Source organism: Mizuhopecten yessoensis, unplaced genomic scaffold (assembly GCF_002113885.1).
Source record: "Mizuhopecten yessoensis strain PY_sf001 unplaced genomic scaffold, ASM211388v2 scaffold10603, whole genome shotgun sequence".
Taxonomy (NCBI): domain Eukaryota; kingdom Metazoa; phylum Mollusca; class Bivalvia; order Pectinida; family Pectinidae; genus Mizuhopecten; species Mizuhopecten yessoensis.
This window is the reverse complement of record NW_018408629.1, coordinates 1,356,222-1,382,381: the sequence shown is the minus strand read 5'-3', so window position 1 is coordinate 1,382,381 and position 26,160 is coordinate 1,356,222. Positions and strand designations below refer to the sequence as shown.

The 26,160-nt window shown below is 37.7% G+C and overlaps 2 protein-coding genes across 2 annotated transcripts in view; one reads left to right on the top strand and one right to left on the bottom strand.

Annotated features, from left to right (window-relative positions):
• Positions 1 to 921: 921 nt before the first annotated feature.
• Positions 922 to 1,440, bottom strand: LOC110461302. The gene has a single exon (XM_021514726.1). The coding sequence runs from the start codon at positions 1,438 to 1,440 to the stop codon at positions 922 to 924; it is 519 nt and encodes a 172-aa protein (XP_021370401.1).
• Positions 1,441 to 19,805: 18,365 nt separating this feature from the next.
• LOC110461295 overlaps positions 19,806 to 26,160 on the top strand; it is a 47,104-nt gene continuing 40,749 nt past the window's right edge. The window contains exons 1-2 of the mRNA XM_021514717.1: positions 19,806 to 19,824; positions 19,909 to 20,152. Of these exons, the coding sequence (XP_021370392.1) occupies positions 19,918 to 20,152 (235 nt within the window). The 5' untranslated portion in view covers positions 19,806 to 19,824; positions 19,909 to 19,917. The remainder of the gene's footprint in view (positions 19,825 to 19,908; positions 20,153 to 26,160) is intronic.

Below are 26,160 nucleotides of genomic sequence, written 5' to 3'. Positions count from 1 at the left end.
GCAACATGAATAAAAGATGGAATCAAGTTAAAACAACACAAATCAATGCACTTTCTAGATATCGTACAAATCATACAGACGATACTAAATCATGAAGGAAACCATATTCCTATATAACATTTATGACATAAAACAAAATAGAGCTCAGCGTACAAACCATAATCAAATCACATCACAGGAAGATTATCTCCACAAACAATCCTTACTAGAGCATCAGATACTCGGTCTGGAGCAAGCATTCCACGCTCAACAAGGCTTTGTAAATACTCAGCTCTCGTGATCCAATCCGTTGACGTACCGGGACACACTTGGCTCATCACGAACTCTCCTGATCGTTGCCAGAGAGGAGGTTGCCTTGCCCTCACAGATCTTCTGGGAGCTGGCGTAGGTACCTGTGGTTCATCCACATCTCCATCTTCTTCCTGGATCGTAGCACCTCCAGCCTCGTCGTTCCTGGAGACTTGGTCGTCACCTGGTGGTGCTACATCCACTGCCTCAGACTGAATATGGTCGTCGCCATTTGCAGACTGAGCAGCCCCATCTTCAGGACTATCAGGTTCCGGAGTATCCTCCTTGGGACTTGCTAGAATCCCATTCTCCATGTCCGATAGCGGGCCCTGTAAAGTATCCAAAATGACGACAGATTTGTCGACATCTTCATCAGAGTCGTACTCCGATAAATTACCTGTATCCTCTGGCTTAGTCTGTGTCCTCTTCTTAGTAACTTATGTTTCTGATGTAGTTTTCTTTTCCTGGTTCGTCTCGTTTCCATCATGAAGAAAGTCGATAGGTAAAAGTAAATTACGGTGTAAAGTCCTTTCCTTCCCATCACCATTACATCTCTTTACAACATACACAGGAACATCCGGATTTGGCTGACGGAGAACCACATAATCTTCCGCTTCCCACTTATCGGAAATCTTATGTTTGCCCTCGAAAGCCACAATCCGCACTAGTACTCCCCGTCTTGTAAATCAGCCGCTCTGGCTCTTCTGTCGTAATCTTCTTCTGGTGCTTTGATGCGGAAGCTGTATGACTCCTGGCTAAGTTATATGCCTTCTTCAGATTATCACGAAGCGATGAGACATATCCTGAAAGAGTTTGATGTTTTCCTCCTATATCTACTCCGAATGCCAAGTCGATAGGTAACCTGGGATGCCTGCCAAACAAGAAGAAGGGCGAGTAGCTTGTGCTATCATGCCGGATGCTGTTGTATGCATGAACAAGCGGACCAACGTGCCTTTTCCAGTCCCCTTTCTCCTTCGGATCCAAAGTACCCAACATCCCAAGCAACGTTCTGTTGAATCTTTCACAACTTCCATTACCCATCGGGTGGTAAGGCGTAGTCCTACTCTTCTTGATGTTGGCCATGGCACATAGCTGATGGATTAACTCTCCAACGAAATTGGCACCTTGGTCAGAGTGTATCCGTCGAGGCATTCCATAATGCACCACGAAGTTATAAAAGAAGGCTTCCGCTGTGGTCTTGTCCGTCTGGTTTTCGTCGGAATGGCTTGGGCTTATTTCGTGAAGTGGTCGGTCACGACGAGAATGTGTTGGAATCCTCCTAAAGTGAGAAAATCCATGCACACTAGCTCTAGTGGCTGCGTCGTTTGAATATTCACTAATGGTGCCTTCTGAGTAACAGCCTTCCTTGACACACAGCGTCGGCTTTTCACCCATCTCTCCGCGTCCTGGTTCATTCCCGGCCAATAGAATCTCTCCTGCAACAACGACAATGTCCGATCACGACCAGGGTGTCCAACAGAATTATGGAGACCATATAATGCCTGTTTCCGGTAAGCAGAAGGTAACACAAGCTGCTTCCGTGTTGCTCCATCTTCTGTAACTCCACGGTACAGTACACCCCTCTCAATCTTCAACCTGTCAAATGATCGCAACATAGCTTGCTGATCAGGATCCAATTGTCTTTTGTCAGGTTTCCTGCTGTTTTTGACACAGAATATCCAGTGTCGAAGTGCTGGGTCTCTATCCTGTGCCCGTCTCCAGTCTCTAGAAGACAATTCCTGAAGATCCTGGTCGGTGTCCATGCAATGACCATCAAAAACTGCAGTAGACATGGAAACAGTCTCAATCAAAGACACTGGCTGCTGAACAGAACTACATATGGCCTTGACCGAATCCAGAGAGATATCACTCACGGATGTAGACTGCTCCTCTCCATCAAAATGGCAAGGTAATCTTGACAAGATATCCGCAACTGTATTGGTCCTTCCTGGCTTATAAATGATGTTGAAATCATATGCAGATAACGCAGCTAACCACCGATGTCCGGTTGCATCTAACTTGGCAGTGGTCAAAACGTACGTCAGAGGGTTATTATCTGTGGTTACCGTAAACTTCCTTCCATACAGATAATCTGAAAATTTGTCGGTTACGGCCCATTTCAAGGCAAGGGATTCCAGTTTATGTGCAGGGTAATTCCTCTCAGATTTTGTCACACCCCTGCTGGCATAAGCGATGACACGTAATCTACCATCTTGCTGCTGGTAGAGAATGGCTCCAAGACCTTTCCCGCTTGCATCGGTATGCACCTCAAATGGCAAGTCATATACCGGATAGCCAAGAATGGGAGGTGAAGATAAAATATCCTTCAAGGTCTGAAATGCTGTTTCCTGTTCTTTTTCCCACTTCCACCCAGGTAAGTCCGACTTCTTTGAGTGGCCTTTGTTCCGTGTAGGAGGTAACAGTCCATTCAATGGTTTCACAATTGCTGAAAATNGCAGGATCCAATTGTCTTTTGTCAGGTTTCCTGCTGTTTTTGACACAGAATATCCAATATCGAAGTGCTGGGTCTCTATCCTGTGCCCGTCTCCAGTCTCTAGAAGACATTTCCTGAAGATCCTGGTCGGTGTCCATGCAATGACCATCAAAAACGGCAGTAGACATGGAAACAGTCTCAATCAAAGACACTGGCTGCTGAACAGAACTACATATGGCCTTGACCGAATCCAGAGAGATATCACTCACGGCTGTAGACTGCTCCTCTCCATCAAAATGGCAAGGTAATCTTGACAAGATATCCGCACCTGTATTGGTCCTTCCTGGCTTATAAATGATGTTGAAATCATATGCAGATAACGCAGCTAACCACCGATGTCCGGTTGCATCTAACTTGGAAGTGGTCAAAACGTACGTCATAGGGTTATTATCTGTGGTTACCGTAAACGTCCTTCCATACAGATAATCTGCAAATTTGTCGGTTACGGCCCATTTCAAGGCAAGGAATTCCAATTTATGTGCAGGGTAATTCCTCTTAGATTTTGTTACACCCCTGCTGGCATAAGCGATGACACGTGATCTACCATCTTGCTGCTGGTAGAGAATGGCTCCAAGACCTTTTCCACTTGCATCGGTATGCACTTCAAATGGCAAGTCATATACCGGATAGCCAAGAATGGGAGGTGAAGATAAAATATCCTTCAAGGTCTGAAATGCTGTTTCCTGTTCTTTTTCCCACTTCCACCCAGGTAAGTCCGACTTCTTTGAGTGGCCTTTGTTCCGTGTAGGAGGTAACAGTCCATTCAATGGTTTCACAATTGCTGAAAATCCTTTCACAAATTTGCGGTAATAACCACAGAATCCTAGAAACCTTCTTACATCCTCAGGGCAAGAAGGTTTAGGCCAGTCCACGATCTTTTGCACTTTGTCTGGATCCGCTTCAATGCCATCGGCTGACACTATGAAGCCAAGAAACTTCACTTTCTTCTTGAAGTATGAACACTTCTGTGGAGCCAACTTCAGACCATGACATCTGATCTTGTCGAATACCATCTGCAGTCGGTCAAGATGTTCACTGAATGTCTTGGAAAACACAATAATGTCATCAATATATACAAAACAAATGGTGGTATGTAGCTCTCCCAGACATTCCTCCATTAATCTCTGGTATGTGGCTGGAGCATTCACTAATCCGAACGGCATCCGATTAAACTCATAAAAACATAAAGGCCCAATAGTGAAAGCAGTCCGTTGTTTGTGGTCCTCGTGAAGTTCCACTTGATGGTAACCACTCTTCATATCAAGCGTAGAAAAGTAGTCACAACCTGATATAGAGTCCAAAATTTCTTCCACCCTAGGAAGAGCATAAGCATCTTTTATAGACCTAAGATTCAGCTGTCGGTAATCTATGCACATTCTCAAGCGACCATCCTTTTTCCGAACTAATACAACTGCTGATGCCCAGGGTGAATGTGATCGACGTATGACTCCGATTGTCAAGAGTTGGTGTAGGTGATCACGAACTTCACTAAGCATGGCAGGTGGAATACGCCGATGACGTTGTTTGAATGGCACCTCATCTGTAATTTCTATGCGGTGATGAACAGCTGAGGAATGACCAAGATCCAAATCATCCTTGGAAAATATATCTGGGAAACTAGAAATCATTTGCTTTCCACTGGATAACTCCTCTTCAGTAAGTCTGTCATCAAACTTCATCAGCTGTAGTAGGGAATCCATATCTGTATCTTTAGATGTAGGAGCATCAATTGATTCTGTGTTAACATCCTGTAAACATCCTTCTACCTTAACCGGCTGAAGTTCACATAACACAGCTCGAGGCTGTATGGTAACATTCCTGGTTGTGATGTTCGATATGATCACAAAAACAACACCAGTCCTTCTATAGCGGTATTGAATAAGGCTTGGCGAAATATCTAAATCATCCATCAATGATGACTCCTCAGATACTGTGAGATAAGCACTAGTTGGTGTATGCTCCACTTGACGATCCACAAAGCCATTAATGGTTACCTGGCTATTTGGCGATATCTGAACTGCAGTACCCTCTGCACTCTTGACAAGTCCAAGACGAAAATTATTCCGTACCAAGTTTCGCTGTCGTAGTGCCATACATCTGAAAGTGATATACCAGGATGTTGAGAGAGAAGCTCCCTTCAACAATCTGTCTCCGTAAACATACTTACATGCATCCATGATACCTGTCAAGATGTTGGTACCAACCAAAACTGGCACTTTGGAATTATACCTGGTATCCGGCACAACAAGTAACAACCCTGGCAACGATGAAGTATGACCGTCGATCCCAGTCTCAATGTCAGCCTTGATAAATCCATCATAGGGTAATGTCTCTCCTCCAGCACATTCGATATCCAATATGTTGTCAAGGCACTGAAGTGGCAAATGACTGAGGTAAGTATCATACAAATGTCGACTAACAGTGCTTACAGCTGACCCTGTGTCTAGTAATGCAGTGGTACACACTCCTGCAATCTTAAGCTCTTCCTCACTGCAGTCTCCAACTAACTCAGTATTATCCTTCCGAACGTTAGGGCATTGCTGACTGATCATGCCTACTGGTGCCCCTGGCCTGTAGGCATCTGAACGTTTAAAGACTTCCTGCTGTGCTCCAAATTCACATGGCAATCACGTCTCATATGTCCAGATTGTCCACATCTCCAGCAGAGCGGTCCATTTCCATCAGTATTTCTTCTAAATGGCACAACTTGCCTCCTATTCTGAGTGTGTTCCTGAGGTGATGCTTGATAACCCTGACGTGCCCCATAAGTGGACTGTTGACCATAACTGGAAAGATTCCTACTCTGTTGTAAAGTGGATATGTCCTTCTTCAACTTAGACATCTCAGAAGTTAAATCTTTTACCAAAGCTTTCATTTCTTTAATGTCATCACTGTGGTGAATGGCTACTTTAGCAGTCTTGGGCTTCTCAGGTGAAGAATCTGCTTGCTCAATCTGTCGAACAGCAATACGCAGCTTGTCATAGTCTAAGATGGTATCGAACTTATAACCGGTGATGTCACGTAATGACTTCTTAAGTCCTCGCCAGAATTTGGTACGCAACATCTCTGACACTTGTGTTGGAGTAAGTTCGCATCTGGTCCTAGCCTTGTCTAGTATATCTTCTAGTCTGCCAGCCCATGATGTCACATCCTCTGTATCTGTTTGCTTGGCAGAGTAAAACTTGGCAAGTAAATCCTCAGTAGCAGCAATATTACCATAGTTGCTGACCAGCTTGTCCAGTACCTGTTGAAGTGTTGCTGAAGAACCAAGTCTCATCGCTGTTTTTCCTGCTTCTCCTCCCAAGGATCTTCTCACAGCCTGAAAAATAGCATGATCTTTGTATACACCATCTCGCTGTAACATCTTGACCTCATATATCCATTGGTCATAGGAGACCTCTCCATTAGGAACTTGAGAACATCCTGAGAATATGGAGATCTTTGGAACATTGTATGAAACACTTGATTGGTTACTGGGAGGTGCAGCATCCTCTTGATGACCTTGAACGTCTGCCTGTGGTGAAGGATCCAACACTTCTAATTTTACATTGGGATTTTTGGATTTGGCTCCTCCTGATAATAGATCAGCTAACCATTTAGCTGCAGCATCCTTAGACTCCAAGTTAGGTTTGAGGTCCATGCTCGAAAATGCCTCCAATAAATGTGCCACCTGCTCCTCACTGCCTTCAGCCATAGTTGAAATATCACACAATGAACACAAACAGAGTAACACAAATAACACAATCATGAAATCCAAAGTGAGAATAAATCCTGTAGACAAATATCAAAGTTCATGAATGTACAAATACACACATTGAATCCGCAACGTCCAAACTGTTTTCCGAATCAAAAAGCCAGAAAAAAATGATAAATACAAAATAAATACAAGAATTCAAAGTCCAAAAGATTTTCCTGAAATATGAAATTTACAACAAAACTAGAAGAGAAATGAAAAAACCAAAATTAAATCAGATCAAATGAGTACAATGTAAACAGAAATCACAAAAAGACAAATAATATATACTGAAATATCCAAAATACTAAAGAATGATTGAGCAGTATCAGTGCAATCAGTGACAAAATAATAAATAAATTCAATGTGTAAACAAACTGAAAATAATAACCTAATAAGCCTATATAGAATAATCACCTAATAATATGAAATGAAATTTTCAAAGTCCAAAAGTATGGATAATTGTCAATAAATGATAACAAAGTATGAAGTATAAGCTACCCTGTACCTATATATATACAATTAGCACAAAATCAAGGGGGATAATCAAAAGTGGATATCAAAGGGAGATAACTATGATCACTATGTCAAAATTATACACAAGAATTCATGAAAATGAAATATGACACCAATATAGAGAAAATCAAATTTCAGTCAACGCGAAACAAAATTATAAGAAATTATTATGTCGCGACTCACGTTACTCCAAGTTTTTCAAAAGCAAAATGCTACAAGTCGCAAGCGCATAAGTGCAACACACAAGTAACAGACACACAAGAACATCAACATATATTCATACACAAAGATGTCATCAGAGTAAGGTCGTCATGATGTCTCAACCTGTATAATAATGTCAGCAATATCTGTTAGCCAGAATCAATCGAATAGTCAAGAAAACTCTGAAATATAAATAAATTCAACTAACCAAAAATACCAAGTTACTAACCTTTCTGTAGGAAATCACTAGCAGGGCAGGGGAATCCACTTTCCATGCTCACAAAAACACGTTCACACTGATCACAAAAATAGACATGGCAACAATAAATCCAAATGAATTAATATTTAGATACACACAAACAGTGTTAAGCACCGTATATGAACTATTAATGTCATTCATTAATGAAATGTCACACGTGTGTTACCGGCTCAAAACTGCACGGGTCTGCTGTCTGCATACCTCCATGTGTGAAGTTCATTAATATGGGTCTCCTCTTCTGAATACACACTGTTTCTCGTCAGTATTACAAAGTTTCCAAAAGAAATAGCTGAATGAATGAAGAGAGGTCCACAAATCCCTCAATATATCAAATTATCCAGTAAATATGACTGAAGCTTGTCAAACCATCAATCCATGGGAAAGGCACTGTCAACATCCGGTAAAGTACAGCCGATGTTTTCATCAAAATAGTTCATCGGACTTATAACATGTCAATCTCTTTTGAAACCCAACTTAATGCTACGAAATGACATATTGTACTGGGTTTGCGATGTGAGAGGATTATTAACAGATGAATCGAAACAATTTCACTCTTCAACTTTTCATTTTATTCCCGGAACAGGAAGTCAAACAACATAAAACCAAGATACGGAGACGGAATACCATAATACACAAAAACGGTAAATTCCGGATATTCTATTGATGGTTATAATATAATATATACCATGTATATAACATCTCCCCCGCAAAACAAATATTGACCAGTTAATTTTTTTAAACAACCATCAATTGAATATACAGAATTACATTTCCCAATAACATATATTCTAATGCTATACTGGCATCAAGTTTTGTTTTACTAATTCGAAATTGGCAAAACATAAACTGATTATACAATTTACATACGGTTTCATGTACACAACTACTTGTAAGTTACACATGACGTGTACCAAAAAAAAGTGTCTTTGAAATCAAGATGATTGAATAACTATCAAAAATCGACAAACGTGCAGCAATGACAGCTATAGTAACACAACAATGAAGTAACAGGATATGGTAAAGTTAAGTTCTGGCCAAAATATCGATATACTGAAATGTTAATGGTTGATCAAGGTAACTATAGGCTTCATTGGGGAACAACGTCCATCAAAAATGAATAAGTATCCTCTAGAATGTCATGATGTAAGATTCACAAATCATTATGCTAATAATAGTGTTCCATTTGATAAATGTCTACCTATACACAAGCTTCTGAGGAAGATCGCTTCTTTTTCCTGTTAAAATGCTAGCATGTCCTTGCTGTCAATAGAAACACATGCTTCAGGGACTGATGTCGGTACTGACCTAGCAGCTTTCAAATGTGGTCCCGTAGACGGCACAGAATGAGATGATACATGATTAACAATAGCATTATGTAGAACTGGGGCAAAAGTAGTTGGCTGTTGATGTTGAACCTTGGGTTTTGCATCAAGTTTCTCACAAACTGGTTCCACACTCACAGTATTACAAATATGTTTATCTTCATGGTGTATGGGCGGCTCACCAGTAGATTCTCGTGGATATGGTGAATGATCAGGAAACATCGGTTTCTTTTCATGGGAAGACCTTTTCCTCTGTTTCCACTCCCTCCTTCGTTTCCTGTCATGTCGGAGTTGGGACAGCGACTTGTGCTTCCTGGTAATTTGAACAGGAGGTGCCTGCACACTGTCACTCGCTTTTGAAGTATTAAATTTGGTTTACGAATATGGCATGCTTACTTTTGTCCATTTTAATGTAAGGGAAACACTGTCCGTGTTCTCACTCAAAACAAAAGAACAGTCTAAATTAGCGAGCTCCAAATCGTAAGTTTTCAAAATATGCAAAACTTTTTCCGGAATCATAGTGGTGAGTTGATCAATTTACAAATAAGTCACATCAGTCATCACGGCATCGATACATGCAACAAGGGACAGAAAGTCATTCAAGAAACAAAACGTGGTAAACTTTAGGGTGACTACAGCCTCTTCAAGGGGGCTTATTGAACTTTTAGTATGCTCATATGTTTTTTTTTCTTTTCCCTAGCACCTCTCATAATAATGATAAAATATCTATCTTTCACAAGAATATCAGCAATATCAAACACTTTTTCATCTCTATACTTCATTAGGCAGTGTACGTGTAATACACATAAATGCTATCGAATCCTACATGCTTTTGGCACTTTTGAGTTATCTCCCGTTGAACGATAAGAATGGTTTGTATAATTGATTTTTTTAACGCCGGTCCATTGTTTCAATGTCAGGAGATACGCAGCTTTTTCAAATGTTTAATTGTAAAACGAAAACTCTACCGTTTGTCTTTTTAAAGATATCTCTTATTTCTATCATTTTTCTACGTCTGTTTGCTGAAGACGTAAAATTATTATATCTCTTAGATATATGGTTATCAACATAATTTCACAGGTTAAGACTGAAGATATATATGCCGGTTATGGTGTAATACAATTGAACCTTAACTGGTTATCCGTTTCGTCTCCGATATTTTGTGAAAATTCAAGATGTCCTTTTTCTTTTGTTTAGTATTATAACGGTCATCTATTTTTTGTTAAGTTTTAACAGTCTCGACAAAATGTACGTGGGGTGAAAGATAAAGACAAAAGGTTTAAACAAATAACACTTCACCAAATATATCGCGCTGATACACGTTTCATTACAAATCTGGACCAAAGATACAAGATACAAGAATATTTATTTCACGTCGCATACCATAAACATACAAACGTTAGCTCGGTAGAGCTATTTCTGCGACAAACATAGGTATAGTATTAAACAAACAACAATAACATGCAAATAGATATGAATAAAATATAGGTCGGCTAATTAAAATACACTAAAGTTATGTAAGAAAGGTTAGTGTTGATATAACAATATCTACAGACTACTGCACTAAAACGTGTAGCAAGACAGGTGGTTGGGCCAGTCCCTACCTACATAGCCCTATAACACCAAATCATAAAATAATAATGCAGTCATTTTTGAATGGACCTTAATGAGATTACAAAATGAAAATAAGCAACACAATAAAACCAACCTACAATGACAAAAACAGCGGTTTAAAAGGTGAGTTTCATTAACACTGATATATTAACTAAAAACATTTAGTCATGGAGATAGTCACAGAGGTCAAACAAATTTAGCATGCAAACACGCAAAATGAATGTCAGTACTTTATGTTTGACTCCACAGTCCTTAGTTATAATTCAAAATACTGTCGGTATAGTCAAAACGAAACACTATAACAACATTTAAACTTGAAAGTACTAATTTCGTGCCGTCGTGATTGCATCATTTATAAATTATATAATGTTGAACTATTTAACAAAAGTTCCTGTTTTGTTTCTTAAAAGTATGCATGTGCTCTTGTTTATGAATTGATTAAAAACATATAATTGGTTCGAGTTCAGCGTAAATATTTCTTTAAGCTCATGAAACTCTCAGATGCATAGAAAAAAGCAAAACGGTAGGCAACAGAGTATGGTCGATTTCTTTGAAAATAGAATAACTATGAACCCAAAATCGCATTTAATATATAAAGCGAAGGAACTTTTGGTACGAATCGGCATATACTTGTGGATTTCAATACCCTTTATCTCAAAGTTGTTTAATTTCGAGATAGCGAGGTTTAACTGTAGTGTACGTGTATGGCAGTCTTTCGTTGTCCCGCCATCCCTTTAACGTAATTATCTTAAGTACAGAGATGATACCATTACCATCGTATACCATGGAGAAGAACTACTACAGAGGCATGTATTATTCAGGTAGACAAACCTAAAGTACTCGGTCGTGACTGTCGGGGTGACACGACAGCAGGACGTAACGGGTCGATATTGGCAACGTCACAGTCACGGTATACCGCATTTTGAACTATTCAGAGCGTAAGCTTTCGTTTGAAACAAATGTACTACTGAGAAGCGTATTGGATATCTTGATACATTAGCCATTCTGATTAATATTATTTTAAAAACTGATAGGGGATGGGGTGTTGGTAACGTAAATTGACTCAGAACACAGTTTAAGGTTATTGTATAGAAAATAGCATTGTTTAAAGCGTTAAGCTGATCAGGGTAAATAAAGCGCTCCAAGGATTCAGTTGACAGATGGCACAATAGCGGTGTCGCGATAAAGCATTGCATCCAACACAGCTTCGTGGTCACGCGTGCGCAGTCATGACAAAAATAACGATCCGTTCTAAGCTAGAGTGTTGACAAGCGTGTAGTACGATATATCTGGGCTAGTCACATTAATGGTACGGAGCAGTATCGGGATCATAATGACAGTGTTTGACTGAGAAATTGGAAATTAGCTCAATCATTCCTTGGATTGTATTATACCAGTTAAATTCTGAATTAGCCATACAAGAATAGGTCATTTGGAAAAATCGAAAGTAAGTATGTATATATATATTGTCTTGCATCTACCTGTGTATACTTGGTATTTATTTTTCTTGTGTTCACTTACTTTATAGCTTCGCTGCAATTGCAGAATTGAGGCAAAGCATGATACTGCTTTAACAGAGAACAGCTGTACCGGCAACACAGAAAGCTCAAAGATATTGCGAAATGTGTGAAAACTGCTGTAATATATATTTGATGGTATTGCATCTCAGAGAGAAGTATTGCTGTTTTAATGGATTTGTACAATTTTACTGATTTATTTCATTTTCACTATTTGTCTACATCCGTGAAACATATATCGTATGCCATTTAAGCAATCTCAAATATGTGAATAATATCGTAAGCCTTATATATGAAGTTTCCCACATCAACCTACGTGGCGGTGGCAAATATCGCATTTTTCGGTTGTTAGTTTTTAACATAACCAAATTTAAATAAAATAGACATATGGATATGTATATATTCTGTATACTGTAAACATATAATGACACCATTAAAGCTGTTGGGACGATACTTAAGTAAGACGATGAAATCAACCAGACACTAGTTACGGTCTACGGTCTACGGGAACAAAAAGGAATGGCCGCGTGAAAGCAATAAACAGTGCCTTAAGAGAATTAAGAAATTAATTAAGCAATTTGTTTTGAAATATCATTATCGACTATAGTTCTTTATGGATCTATGTGGGTTTCAAGTTTAACATCGGAATAAGTCACATGTGTTGCAGAAAACGCTAAACCTTCCAGTGTACCTGGGTTTGAAGGAGTTCTGGATGCTTTGTCTTTTGTTTTGATATCATTGCATTAAGAACAAGCAATAATAACCGCATACAGTGCTAACGTTAGGCTAAGCAATTATGAATTTCAGCTATGAGACATATTTACCATTTTATTGGTTAACACGCAAATCAAGTCCGCAAGTTTCCATATGAATCAAAGACATACGTTGTTGATATCCTAAATTACATTACAATTAAGGCCTAGTATCGAATCCTGCCTTCTTCTTGTCTACTTTTGTATATATGTTTTCTATGTATTGAACTGAACATGTCATCTCGTATGCTTGATGACCTCACATCTGCTGTGTTGTTTAGTTATCTTATAAATCCAAGTGTTGCTTTGTTATGACTCTGCTATACAAATCAAGTAGTTTGTCACTTGTCAATTATTTAATAACTGAGCTGTTACGTACAATGAGGTGTTTTATTGTCACGACATTTTTAAAGTAATTGTTTGACTTCAGTTTTTTTATGTGTGTACATTTTCTTAATTGCCACCTTATTATACTGCATATTGTGCTTAGTTGTCAGCTTGTTATACTGCTTATTGTGCTTAGTTGTCAGCTTGTTATACTGCATATTGAGCTTAGTTGTCAGCTTGTTATACTGCATATTGTGCTTAGTTGTCAGCTTGATCTACGTGTATAACTGCTACTTAGGTAGAGGTGTTATTACGCATATCAAGTTTACAATATCTTATATATTAGTCCAGTTAGTTGATACAAGAAATCGGTTGCTTTGTCCTTCGATTTGTTGTAACTTGATACTTCGTTGTGAAGGCCGTTCACTTACGTAGACAAAGTCAGTGATAATCTAACAAGCAGTCATTGACAGTCAGTAGACCTAGTTTTCACCACTAACGCCTATTTACACTATTTGCTATTCATGTTTGGGAAAGGAATAGAAAGCTGAATTCCACTACCTGACGATATTGGACGACGTATGTGTGTCTACCTGCACATATTCGGTTTCCTTCTGTTTACTTGACTAGACCTCTGCAGGTTCCGAGAAAAAAGGCTTTGCTGTATCCCTTTACCTGTTATAATAGTTTACTTATGCAGGGCCTCCTACAAAATTGATTTTTTTTGTCTGTTCCTTCCGTCTTCGGGACATTGAAGAGACCAAAATTAAACTCCTGCCCCTATCCCAACACTCGGGTTTTCTTTCTTTTTCTTTTTCTCACTTGCCTAATCTTTCTTGTCAGTGGTGTTGACATAAGAACTCGTCTTCATATGACAATGGATGTTGCGAGGTCTTTAAAACAGAACCAACCAAACAAAACCATTCTACGAAACGGAACTATCACCAAAAGCAGTTAGGCTACTGAACACCTGTCAACTTTTTTTACTGTAACCTTTCGCGTCTACATCTCGCTGGTCCCACCAATCCTTAACGTTTTCGCTAACATCTGGCCTTATATAACCGTACTGTGTTGCTGGCTGCTTTATAATTCACTACTAAATATAAATTAAAATTCGAATAAATAGTATTTACGTTTCACCTTTTAAGTTAGTGGTTATAATATTTCAGAGGCGAATAAACTTCCCATTGTCCCAAAGATATTAGCTTAAAGTAACTCAAACCAGTTGAACCGTTTTGAAGCATGATTCACTTGACTACCTACCATTAGTATCACTTCGTTAGAAAAATGATACTTTCTTAACATGTTGCTAATTACCTTTCTCATACACAACTTTACACCGATGGTTCCAAAGATGGTGAGAAAGTGGCAGCAGCCTGCTGTACTGCTAATTCTTGCATTTCAGATCGACTACGAGACGGCACCTCCATCTGCCGAAGCATGCGTCATTGGTTTGGCCTTCGACCATATCGATGAACACCGCATTTAAAAGGCAATACTTTGTTTAGAGTCTCTATCTGTCCTACAAGTTTACAATGACCCTGCAGGTAGGGCGTAAGAATTGTACCTGCTGCCCCCAATTGCATGATCGTAAGAGGCGACTAAATTTGGGACCTTATCTCTTCTCTACGTTCTAAATAACTTTCTTCTTCCTAATGTCTCCCTTGCAATGCCTCACTTTTGGCCATTTGTTGAGCGTTCGCCTCTGTGAGGAAGGCTTTGGGTTCTGTCTCCTGGCCGAGACATACCAAAGTCTTTGAAAATGGTAGTATATACTTATAGGAGTGAGACGACTGGTTTGCCAATTGTCAGTATAATGTGACCGGGTGGGGCGTCCTGCTGGGTGTCTTCGGCAGTATGTTTCAGTGAGGTAGCACTATAAAGTCGGCATCAGTTCCGCGCTATCACAAGGAGACAAACACGAACATATCGCAGCCTCCCAAAATACACACACATACACTACACACATGCATCTTGCACACAGAGGAGGCCGTCCTTAAATGACCTTAGCTGTTAATAGGACGTTAAACAAAATCAAACAAACAAACAAACAAACAAAGTTTACAGTCACGAGATCCTAAAAACACACTCGTACAAAACCTTGCTTTTCGCAAATCTCGTGTCTTAAAAAAATCTCAAATAACTTTACTATGGATTCCGAGCCATGTCGGAATTAAAGGCAACGAATTTGTTGACAGGAAGGCAAATTAAGCGTTAAATTTCTAAAAAACAAATATCAAACTACCATATACAGATTTTAAACCATTTATTCGTACAGCTATTCAAAATGAATGGCAGCAACGATGGTCTCTCAAGACCAGCAACAAACTCTTTAAAATACAACTGAAACTTAAAACATCTGTTCCCAGTCGGAAAGATCGTAGAGAAGAAGTTGTCCTCTCTCGGCTCTGTACTGGGCACACATTTCCTACTCATTCGTACCTTTTAAAACGGTAAGATCCACCTTCATGCCACGCATGTGACACTCCATTTACAGTAGAACATTTTTAATAGAATGTTCCGATTTGAAACACATTCGTGATAACTACGTTCGAGTCCTGGATATGAAAACTCTTTTCAGTTCCGTGGACTCGAATGCATTATTTTATTATTGAAAGACATCGTTCTATTATATAGACTGATGTATTTTAACTCACCTTACCCTCTTTGACGTTATATATATCACATAGTCCATTTTATCTATTCTTTATCTATTCTTTATATCTGTAATTATAAAGTAAAACAAGGGATGGTGCACAAGTTTTTACAATTTATCACAGCCTTCTCCCGTCATACATTTACAATTAAATGTCAACAATGATAATAGGCATAAACATAAAGTAGATGTATTTAAATATATATTGAATTTAGTACCGGAATTTGTCCGGTACAGATGGTAAGGGGCTAAACACCTTCCCTACACCAAGGGACAAACCTTTCTGATTTTTTTTTATATATTGCCGGGGCAGAGGAGGCCGGGTATTCATATTAGTACTAATTTAAATCTTGCATGTAAAAACAAAAATAATCGTTTAATTCAGCAATATAATTAAATCATACCATTTTATTGAACCCGGTAATATTATAAATTATGTAAATCCACGGACTTAGATAACACGTATCTCGGTGACCCAGAAAATACGCCGTGGGCCATCACAACAGTTATCCCTTGGAGGGCCTCATGGCAAAATCAAACTAACCAGTCACTTATCCCTTCCTTTCGCATAAACCACTGTATAATTATAGAAACACAAAGTAAACTCTCTCCAATACATGCCCATTAACATATAAAACTAAGTTCATCTGTGTTCAAACTCAGACAAAGATACTAGCGAGCTTAATAGTTTTAGATATTTATTCATAACATAAACAGCGCTAGCATTTCTGTCGATTCCATTTCAGCTTAACCGGCTATCCGGAAGAATACATGCACCATACTAACTGCTACGGCAGTTATTTTCTCCTTTGAATACTGCACACCTTCAATAATGATTCCGTAACGTACTCCTTGCGCTATCTTTGACCATTTGGCAACTTTTCGTTTCGTAGCTGACACGGTACGACACTTTCTTTCGCTTACTTCACACGGCCAGTCATTCTGTTTACAAAGAACTGGTGTGCTATGCGCATGCGCTAGTATAGGGAAATCCCTGAACAAAACGTTGGTCAGACAGGTAGAAATACCGATGATTTTCTTAGATTTATTCATTTTTATGAATCTATTTCAGCCAAATCCGATCGTTATTTTCCATAAGGAGTCTCACTTGGTATGTTTATGTATTATTTGACAAAAAGACAAAAGATAAAGCTACTTCACCGTGATGCCCCTTTAATGCTATCACGAGGACGCAAATTACCAGAAAAAAACAATGTTGTTATTCAGACATGTATGGTTGTGAAGTTGCAAATTACTCAAGGTAGGGTCAACGCCTATGAAGATTTAACATAAGCGTCGGTCTCCGCTTCGAATTTAACAAAAACAGATAAATCCAAAAAGGTATTGGTATAGGTAGGGAGCTTAAATCAGGAACAGTTAGTTTCAGAATTCATTTTATGATAAATGGGACCTCATTGACCTACACCTGTGTGGGTGTTAAAGGTACGGTTATACACGTCCTCCGAGAGCATTTAAATGACACATTTACTATAGAATTATATCACCATCATGTGCAACATAGTCCAACTGTTATTTTGAAACCGAATATTTCAGTATGTCAAGAAACGATTGTCCTTTTTATTGAAGATTTAAGAAGAAAAGTATTTGAAATTTCTTTACTAATGAGAACATTTCATTTGTTTTACACGTTAATTTACATAGTTCTAAAACGAGTCTATTTTTCATACTTGCTTAAAAGTTGCCTACTAATATTATCTTTCAACATCAGGAATTTCATAAAAATTGACAACCGGGAAATTTGTCAATATAACACTTTTGATTCAAAGAAGGAAAAACATAGCTTTCTTTCCACTTTTCCTTTAACTTGTGTGTCTGCATGACCAAAGGTCCTTTGGACTTGATATTTAGGAAGTAGGTTGTTCAAAGTTTTGTAAACGTTGATGACCTTGACCTTCGTTCATGTTTTTCTAATTAATAGTATCACTACGCTTACTTCATGTATACCAATATGACATATTTAGTATCAAAATAATAGTGATTTTATACACTGTATATTCATAATTCATTTTCAAAATAACATTCGCCTGTAACATTTATCTGTCAATTTGTTAGGATACCCCCGTCACTCAACATGGTGTTATGCAAGGAGGTCAACTGCGGTTATTAGTAGTAATTATGAATAATCATTTATGCGGTTATTGATATTTTTTATGTATCACATATGGAGAAAGAATAAAAGAAATCTAAGTGGGGGCCAAATGTTGTGACCCCGCCTTTTTACGTAGTTCCAATCGATTAGTTCCCGTATGACAGAACACGTAGTTGGTTCAGTTGATACAGTCACTAAAACGTTCATGAAGTTCAATCTAATTGATCACATGGCGGATAAAGAAAAAGGACTGTTGTTATAGCTGACATTGCATTAAAATAAATTATCATAACCACACCACAAAGACCCGAACGTACAGGCAAAAATGAAAGACCATCGCACAAGGACTTGTACTTACAAGCAAAACTAAAAGACCACCGCACAAGGACTTGTACTTACAGGCAAATAAGAAATGTCAACGCACAAGGACCCGCAATTACATGCATAAAGGAAAGGTCAACGCACCCGAACTTATACTAATAGGTGTGAAATGTCAACACACAAGGAACTAAACTTACAGTCAGGAACAATATCTACATGCAAACCAAAAATAGAGACAGGAAAGAAAGGTAAGGCAACATACAAGGACCCAAACATACAGACGGGAACGAAAAGCCTATACAAAATGACTCGAAAGCTAGATCTTATTGATAATAAATAGACCATGATTAATTGGATTGATATTATTATTGTTTCTCTCCCAATGACTGCAGAAATTGTTGAGGTAAAGTAGCAGCGAACGCCTCTTGCCGTCATAATTGAGTATCTCTATTCGTCATTCCCTTTTCAGTCCAAATTGAGTTTCTCCGTCTCAAGATCCCTATCGTGGTATTGATAAAGCAAGAAGTCTGCAGCCAACGGAAATATCGTTATAAAGAATGTAGATTATGTCAGATTACTTGTGGTGCAAAATGTATATTGAACGCAAATCACACGATTTCGATTTTGAATAACATGATTTTGATTTTTAAAGAAATTCCAAGATTTATTTAGTATATAAATAATTCTGTTTCGAATAGACATCTTGCACATTAAAAAAAAATCACAAGTTTTCGAATATATATCACAAGTTGTCGAAGAAAAATCACAAGAATGTTCAAAACATGAGTCGCGGATTTTGCATGTATGCATCCCATGATTTCGAAAATCCAAGGACCACTGGTTTATCAGTCTTATGCTTTACCTAATGAGCTAAAGAGAACTTCTCCCGAGACGAGCTGGTAGGAAGCGGCGGCTGGTATTTTACAAGGATGATACGTATAGCTATGGATAAACCCTACACTCTTCGTTCACGTTATACAATAAGAATGATCGACATGCATACCTATTGCAGTCTGTACCTATTCCAATATCGTCAATTGCTAGGGAAGCTATATAACTGCAATTGACAGGTAATTTGTTATATAAAATGAAATATTATCTACATTTATTGCGTCAATAGATTCCTCGTCGATGCCTCTTCAAAACATACATTGAAATTGGGATAACACTTAAGTCGTTATTTCGTTTGATTATTGCGTAATAGTGCATATATGTCCCAAACCATACATTCTGCCACCTCTCCCTTCGTAAAAAAGGACAGTGTACATGTGTTGCTTTATTAGAGCAGAAACAACCAGTTGTAACTACATCTATATCAAATTTGGAGCGTACTTGTTGAAATGGTGCGTTGTGCTTAGGAAACGCGTGACCAAAATAACGTCTTGAGAATTTTCTTTTCGTCAAATATCCTTAGCGGGTAATATATGACATTAGCTATAAGAGTTTTTGATCTTTGTGTACTAAATGTCATCAATTTTCTGTGAATAAATATGTAAATCTAATTTGTTTTACGAAGATAAACTGTAAACTAGCTATATCAGCTTGTTATTTTCTACCTGGCACATGTAGACCCTTTAAAGTGCACGTGCCTACTCTCCAGAGGTCAGCCTCGATCCCGATCTTCTGGTCAAACACTGCTACTGAAAGGGTATTTAGGGATCAGCATTATATCATCACTTAAATTATTAATCAACCAAGTCTTCGAGCAAGTTTGGTTTGTATTCGAAATTTAATCACGTGATTTAACCATAGCATAGTCTCTGTGAGATGTTTTTTTTAATTGTTCTTTCTATTTTAGGATACGACAATGGAGGACGCCGTTGGGATAGAACCGTCCAAATCTGCATTTAGAAAAGGTCCTGGACGAAAAATCAAATTGAAGATGTCCTGGAATAAAAGTTCTAGTGTGGATAGCGATAATTCTGAGTTAATAGATGAATTTGTGCAGGACGTTATTCAGAAGGCGAAACAGGAATATTTATCGGAGTGTAACGGATTTAGATCAGATCACTCGGGGACAAATGGATATCATCGCCACACGGGTAAATAGATGCATATTTTATTTACAGAACGTAAGACTCGCATATGTGATTACACGTATACATTTGGTAAAACTTGTTAAAAGTATGACAAAAAGAATTACACTGTACCGTACGTCTGTTTCGTTCTGACTCGTTAGTGGTGCTTTGGGCCAAAAATCAAAATTGGTCTAAAATGGGGAGTTGCTTAAATCCCCCTCATTATATGAATTTCAAAATTAAAGTATTACTGGTTAATTTTTAGTTAAGTGCGTATACTGTATGTCGGTAAACTTTCGCCCAGCCAAATTTCGCCCTTCACTGGCAGAAATTTCGATTTCGCACAGTGTTAATTTTGCCCGTGACATGTTACATGTATTGGTATGTATATTATATTGTGTTCTTATTTTCACTGTTTGGATTTATTAGCACTCATTACTCAAATGAGATAGTTGTTGTCACCAGCAAAGTTTGCCACCTGCCAGTGATTGCACATTAAGATTTGACGAAATAAATTAACAGCACCACACAGCTGTTTCGTCCATCGCGACCAAAACGTTGGAAATTAAAAATTTGGTCTAAATTACTGCTTAAATCTCATTTTCCCCCTCGAAATACGTCTGAATTTATGTAAATCATGCAAGAATGATTTCCGCCTGCTTTGTAAAAGGTTACAGCTGATCTCGAGGACAGTTGTATGTAGTTCACAACCAGAATCAACTATCTTTATACCTAAAATAGTAACCTAGAAACACGAAGTAAAGCTGGCATTTCTATCTATGTTCGCTTTGAAACTGATATTTCATTATAAATTTGAAAAGAATATCGCTCCTTTGTCTCGAAGAATTATCCATCATAATACATCTCCAGCAAACACGCAGGCATGCTCATATAGGGAGGGCATAGGACTAGTAGTAAGCGCCTGATAAGGAAGCTCCTTCGAATTCCTCAAAAATTGTATTGATTAATGTATATGCTAATTAATCTGTATATCTATGTACTGTAAAGCGCTTTAGAGCGGATTATTCTAGCTAGATAGGGCGCATTATTAAATGTTGTATATCATTATTATTTAGAAAGATGAACGAAAGATTGCACTTTTAAGATTGGTTGTAATAACAGTGACAAAAATGAACTACATTACACAATACAGCTGTAGTGACCTTTTCAGATTGAGAAGGTTGACTATTTAAAGCTCCCTCATATGTGTACCAGACCAGAACAATCCAGCAGTTAAACATAGCTCGACTTCAAGGACTCTGAGCCGCCAGTAAAACTTAATTTTCACCAGTATAATCGCTGAGATAACCCAGCAAATTTAAAATTAGAGGAGAGCTATTCGAGGTCTAATACTAAGTAACGCCCTTCTGCGAAATGTGTCTGCTAATAAGAAATTGGAGCCAAATGTCTGGGTCAATTTGATGACACGTAAGTCAGGGGAACCAAATCACAAACAGAAATCGATCCCGCGTTCTTCGGTTACAAAAATCAGGACACACATTAGGATTCGCTTCGGTTTACATTGATAGTAAAATTTTCTTATTGCATTTTGATGTTTTATAAGGAAATTAAGCAAAGTTTGTTAAAGAAACTAGTTTAGATTCAAGCCATCGCTTGATCACATTACACAGTTTGACGGCAAGGTACGTTTGAAATAACATGCATACAACTATATAGAGGGTATGACAATAATTGCCATGGTGGCAGAATTTGATTAATAACCCTTAATGTTTTCAATGATATTGTACAATTGCTAAAATAACTCTTTTTTGGCAGTGAAGACTTAACATTACATAACCTTATTGAATTATTGAAATATTTGAAAATACCATCTTATTGAAGTCCAGAATGTTGATAACACTTAAGGTCTAAACTCTACGGTACATTCTGTAAGATGAGATTATGACTGGAAGAACTTTAACGGGTTCACCAGTTATGAATGATTGTGTATCAAAGGTTTACGTAACACAACAAACAATGTATATGCACGAACCAAATTGTGTCACAACGTTTCAAGACCGACTGGTTCCTTTCAGTCATAATTTGATAAAGGGATCAATTGGTTTGGAAACATTGATTGTGTGTAAAGCTTTGATACATGTTACTCAGATGGTGTTATTTTTCACTGTTCACAACTGCTACCGGTGTCTGAAGCAATCTTCACTTGTTGGTAGTCCAGTGACGTATTTATCCATTAGCTCCACTGATAAACGGCCTGATATATGTGTCGCGTGCGTGAAATCGATTGCTTCAGCATGGACAACGAAACGTCGCTGAGATATAACAGCCACTGACATATGCTTGTCAATATCTGACATTGGTCAGACAGACAGATGACTAATAGGCAGTATTACCTAAGCAGTTGACAAATATTTACATTGCCTATCTGCACATTTTATAACATAATTTAAACCCATTTGTCTTCCAAAGTGCCTGGTTTTGCCTTCGATGATACGATGTGGGTAATCGCTATTTCCTTATGCATTGGTAACCCCTCTGTTTCTTTTTTCTTTTGTGTGAACTCACATGAAGAGTTTTTTGTTCTGTTAAGGTTTTCAAATAATCTCATGTTAATGAAATAAATCTACTGTTTACACTACAGATGCACATATTTCAGTGGTATTCTTAATATAACGTTTGCGATATTGCGCTAAACAATGATAGCGCTAAATACAGTGTCTATATATAGTTTCTAGTGCATCATACCATATCGATGGTGCGCAAATTCATCAATACGATAATGCGCTAAAATTTGACTGTGTCAAAATAAGCATGTCCACAGTAAACAAAACGCGCTTAGTTTTTTTTTTATCTGCAAAAGTTATTAGGATCATATATTGTGATCAATCAATGACCATTTAAAAATGCCATCTGATAAAAACGAGGATTAAAGTTTGTTGAGACGAAACAACGAGAATTAATGCTAAATGATTTCGTCTGCTCGGGGGGAATATGCATTACAACGAAATGACTCAATACGCTACCGTAACTTTCAAATTAAACATTTTAGAAGTCTTGTATAACAAAGATTTGAAAACAAGCTTTAAGTTTGTGCTTTAATGTCATTAGCTAGACACAAAACCGTATCTAGTCCAATGACATACTGTTGATACTGAGTTGGGCGTCATCAGTGAACCCTATACTTGTGATATTTCAGTTGAATTGCTCTATAAAATAACATTTGAGTGACCTAATCACCAGTTCACATTTTTGTCGGATGCAATCCTCTATCAAAACATCATTAAACTCCGAATATCATCAGATATGTGGACGATTTAATTTTAGTCTTCGTTTACCCCACCACAGCGTGACAGTTGACAAGCATTACAGGTTGCACGTTTACAAAATTGTTGATGCTGTTTCTCGAGGATGCTTTCTGCATAAATGGAATAGTGTGTGATGCAGTACATACTATTATGTCACCATTGTTCAGGGTCGAACAGCAATGTGTTTTCAACCAAAAACACCTACTGGTTTAAAATCAAGTCAGCTGATAGGTTGCTGTAAATGTTGTGTATTTGCTATGATAGGCTGTCATACGCGATCAGCTCATTAAGTTTTAATACTTTTATTTGAGCAGCAACTCCCTATGGACTCCGACTGTTCCACATCAAAATTTCGCTTGAGTTTTTTTTTTAAATCTTCCCTTTGAAATCACAAGCAGTTACTATTCAAACCCTTGAACACACAAGGTCTTTGAATTTTATTTCACTTCCTGAAATATTTACAAGTATAACCTGTCGATCCTTGTAATCTTGGTAGAAATGTGACTATGATAAAACCTCAAAGTATCATAGAGACTTTTCTATACAAGACAGCTACACTTCTTCATACTAGTTTTGACATGAAAAAAAGCCCATTCAGAGTAATGTGTGTACTTCTACGGAAGGAATATATGAATAGATAGGTCACCATCTGGTAATATCTACATAGGACATATGTAAAGTATGGAATAAACATATACTCCCTCAGCGTAATATCACGAGCACATAATTGTTTGTTGTAGTACACTAATTGCGAAATTTTAACAAACAGTGGTTAACAAATTTCGAAACATATTTGAAATAAAGCGATAAGGAAAAGTTGAACACATTGTTCTGTGCTCGAGAAGCGTATGTAACATGATCATTTAATTTCATTCGACAAATATAGCAAACGTATTATAGATGAAACAGAGAACCTTTTGAATGTTCTAAATACGTGCTTTTGTCGTCATTTCCATAAACCGGAAGATGTGAATTCAAACTAACTTGAAAAATCAATAAGACCTATTCCGTACTCGGCTCGTTAACAGATCATGGTAATGAGTCATTTTTAACAAATCAATAAACGAAAGCCTGCCGTCTACTTGTTTTTCTGTTTGATTCTCTTTCAGCGGAAGTAAAAATGACACGTCTCTGGTAGATTAATCTAAAGTACAGTGTGATATGATTTTCCCCCTATGCTTTCTGTTTGTTCAATATACATTGATTAACACTCTTTATATATTTCTGTATTTGCTCAACCTTTTGAATGGTCCATTGTATGTTATTGTTCACGTGTTAGCATCTACACGTACTGAACTTTTAAACATCGTTATGCCATAATGTATTCAACGTTTTCAAGTTGGCTTTGGTTAAACCATTCTTATGCAAAAAATTCATTGCAAATTTATTTTTATTTTTGCGTAAAATAGTTGAAGCTCACAATGTTCTGTCGCACAGAGATGTTAATATTTAGGCTAGTATAATATGAACACAATGGCCCAAACACGTTTATTATAACCTTAACCTACAGCCAGGGCAATTTTTGCAACGTCGCTTCCGCTTGCTGATACTTTGTCATTGGCTTTGGAATACCGCCATTTGTACAATCATCATAATGCTCATATATATATATACAATGTGTCATCAAATCAAGTTCTGCAGTTCAACAATTACGTTCCAGAAATCCACTGTATTCCGCGCTTAAATAAATACATTTGAGAAATATATTGTGGTGTTTATTTTTACCGTTGACTTCGATCTTTGACACTGCATGTACATGTCCGAATACGTATTTCAGTAAAAAGAATTATGTTCCTCTATTGCCTAGACGTGCTTTGGTGGTTAATACGTATGTATGGCTCATATCATGTGCGTTTTGTGATTGGAGTGAATATATAATGTTAAAAATGTAGTTGGAGGAGAAGGGGCCATTCACGTTAAGATCATTACACCGGTTGCTATGACGACATCATATTAACGGAATAAAACCTCGGTATGTTATTTTCACATGAAGTTGAATGATTTAAACCTTCCCGGCTTTTCTGTATAATTATTGCTTTTATTGTAATGTTGGATAACGCCACACATCAACAAATATTATTCACAATAGTTATTCGTTATTATGAATATATTTATAAATGGCGTCAAAAATATTTTATTTCATTTTTGCTCGTTATGTGTTATTTAGTTGCCAATTCCTATAATGGTGGCTACCTACCCTCAGCTTGATCCCAGACATATGTGTATTTGATTTCTTCCAGCCGGGAATCGATTCCGGTTGTCTGAATGTTAGACTGCTTGCATAAACCATTGTAAAAATAAGTGTGGAGGATTTGTATTGATGTATTCTTCAACTAAGTTTTGTATTTGTTAACAACAATTTGAATCCCATGTATATTATTGATAGCTCCGGTTTCACTAATTATCTGACCAACTAGGATAATTTCCTTAACTGTATTTATCCAATATGGAAGCATGGCTTAAGTTAAGGAATGTCTTAACTTAAGCTAAAGAAGGTTTATACTAACGGGAAATACCTCCCTCAACCAATCACATTTCCTGGTTAGAATACGAGAGAGTTGTTTACAGGATATTTACTCACATGTGCACGTCAAAGCATTACGTGAAGCTGTTATATATTTCGTAGTTACTTCGACAAAGGCTTGTCAAAAGTGTTCAACTGTCAAACATATATCATTTGATAGATATCTTGTTTATAAGGAGTGTTTCTTTTCCCCCATGTCACGTTATGTTTACTTCCGAGTGCGCACAGACGCAGTATACTTT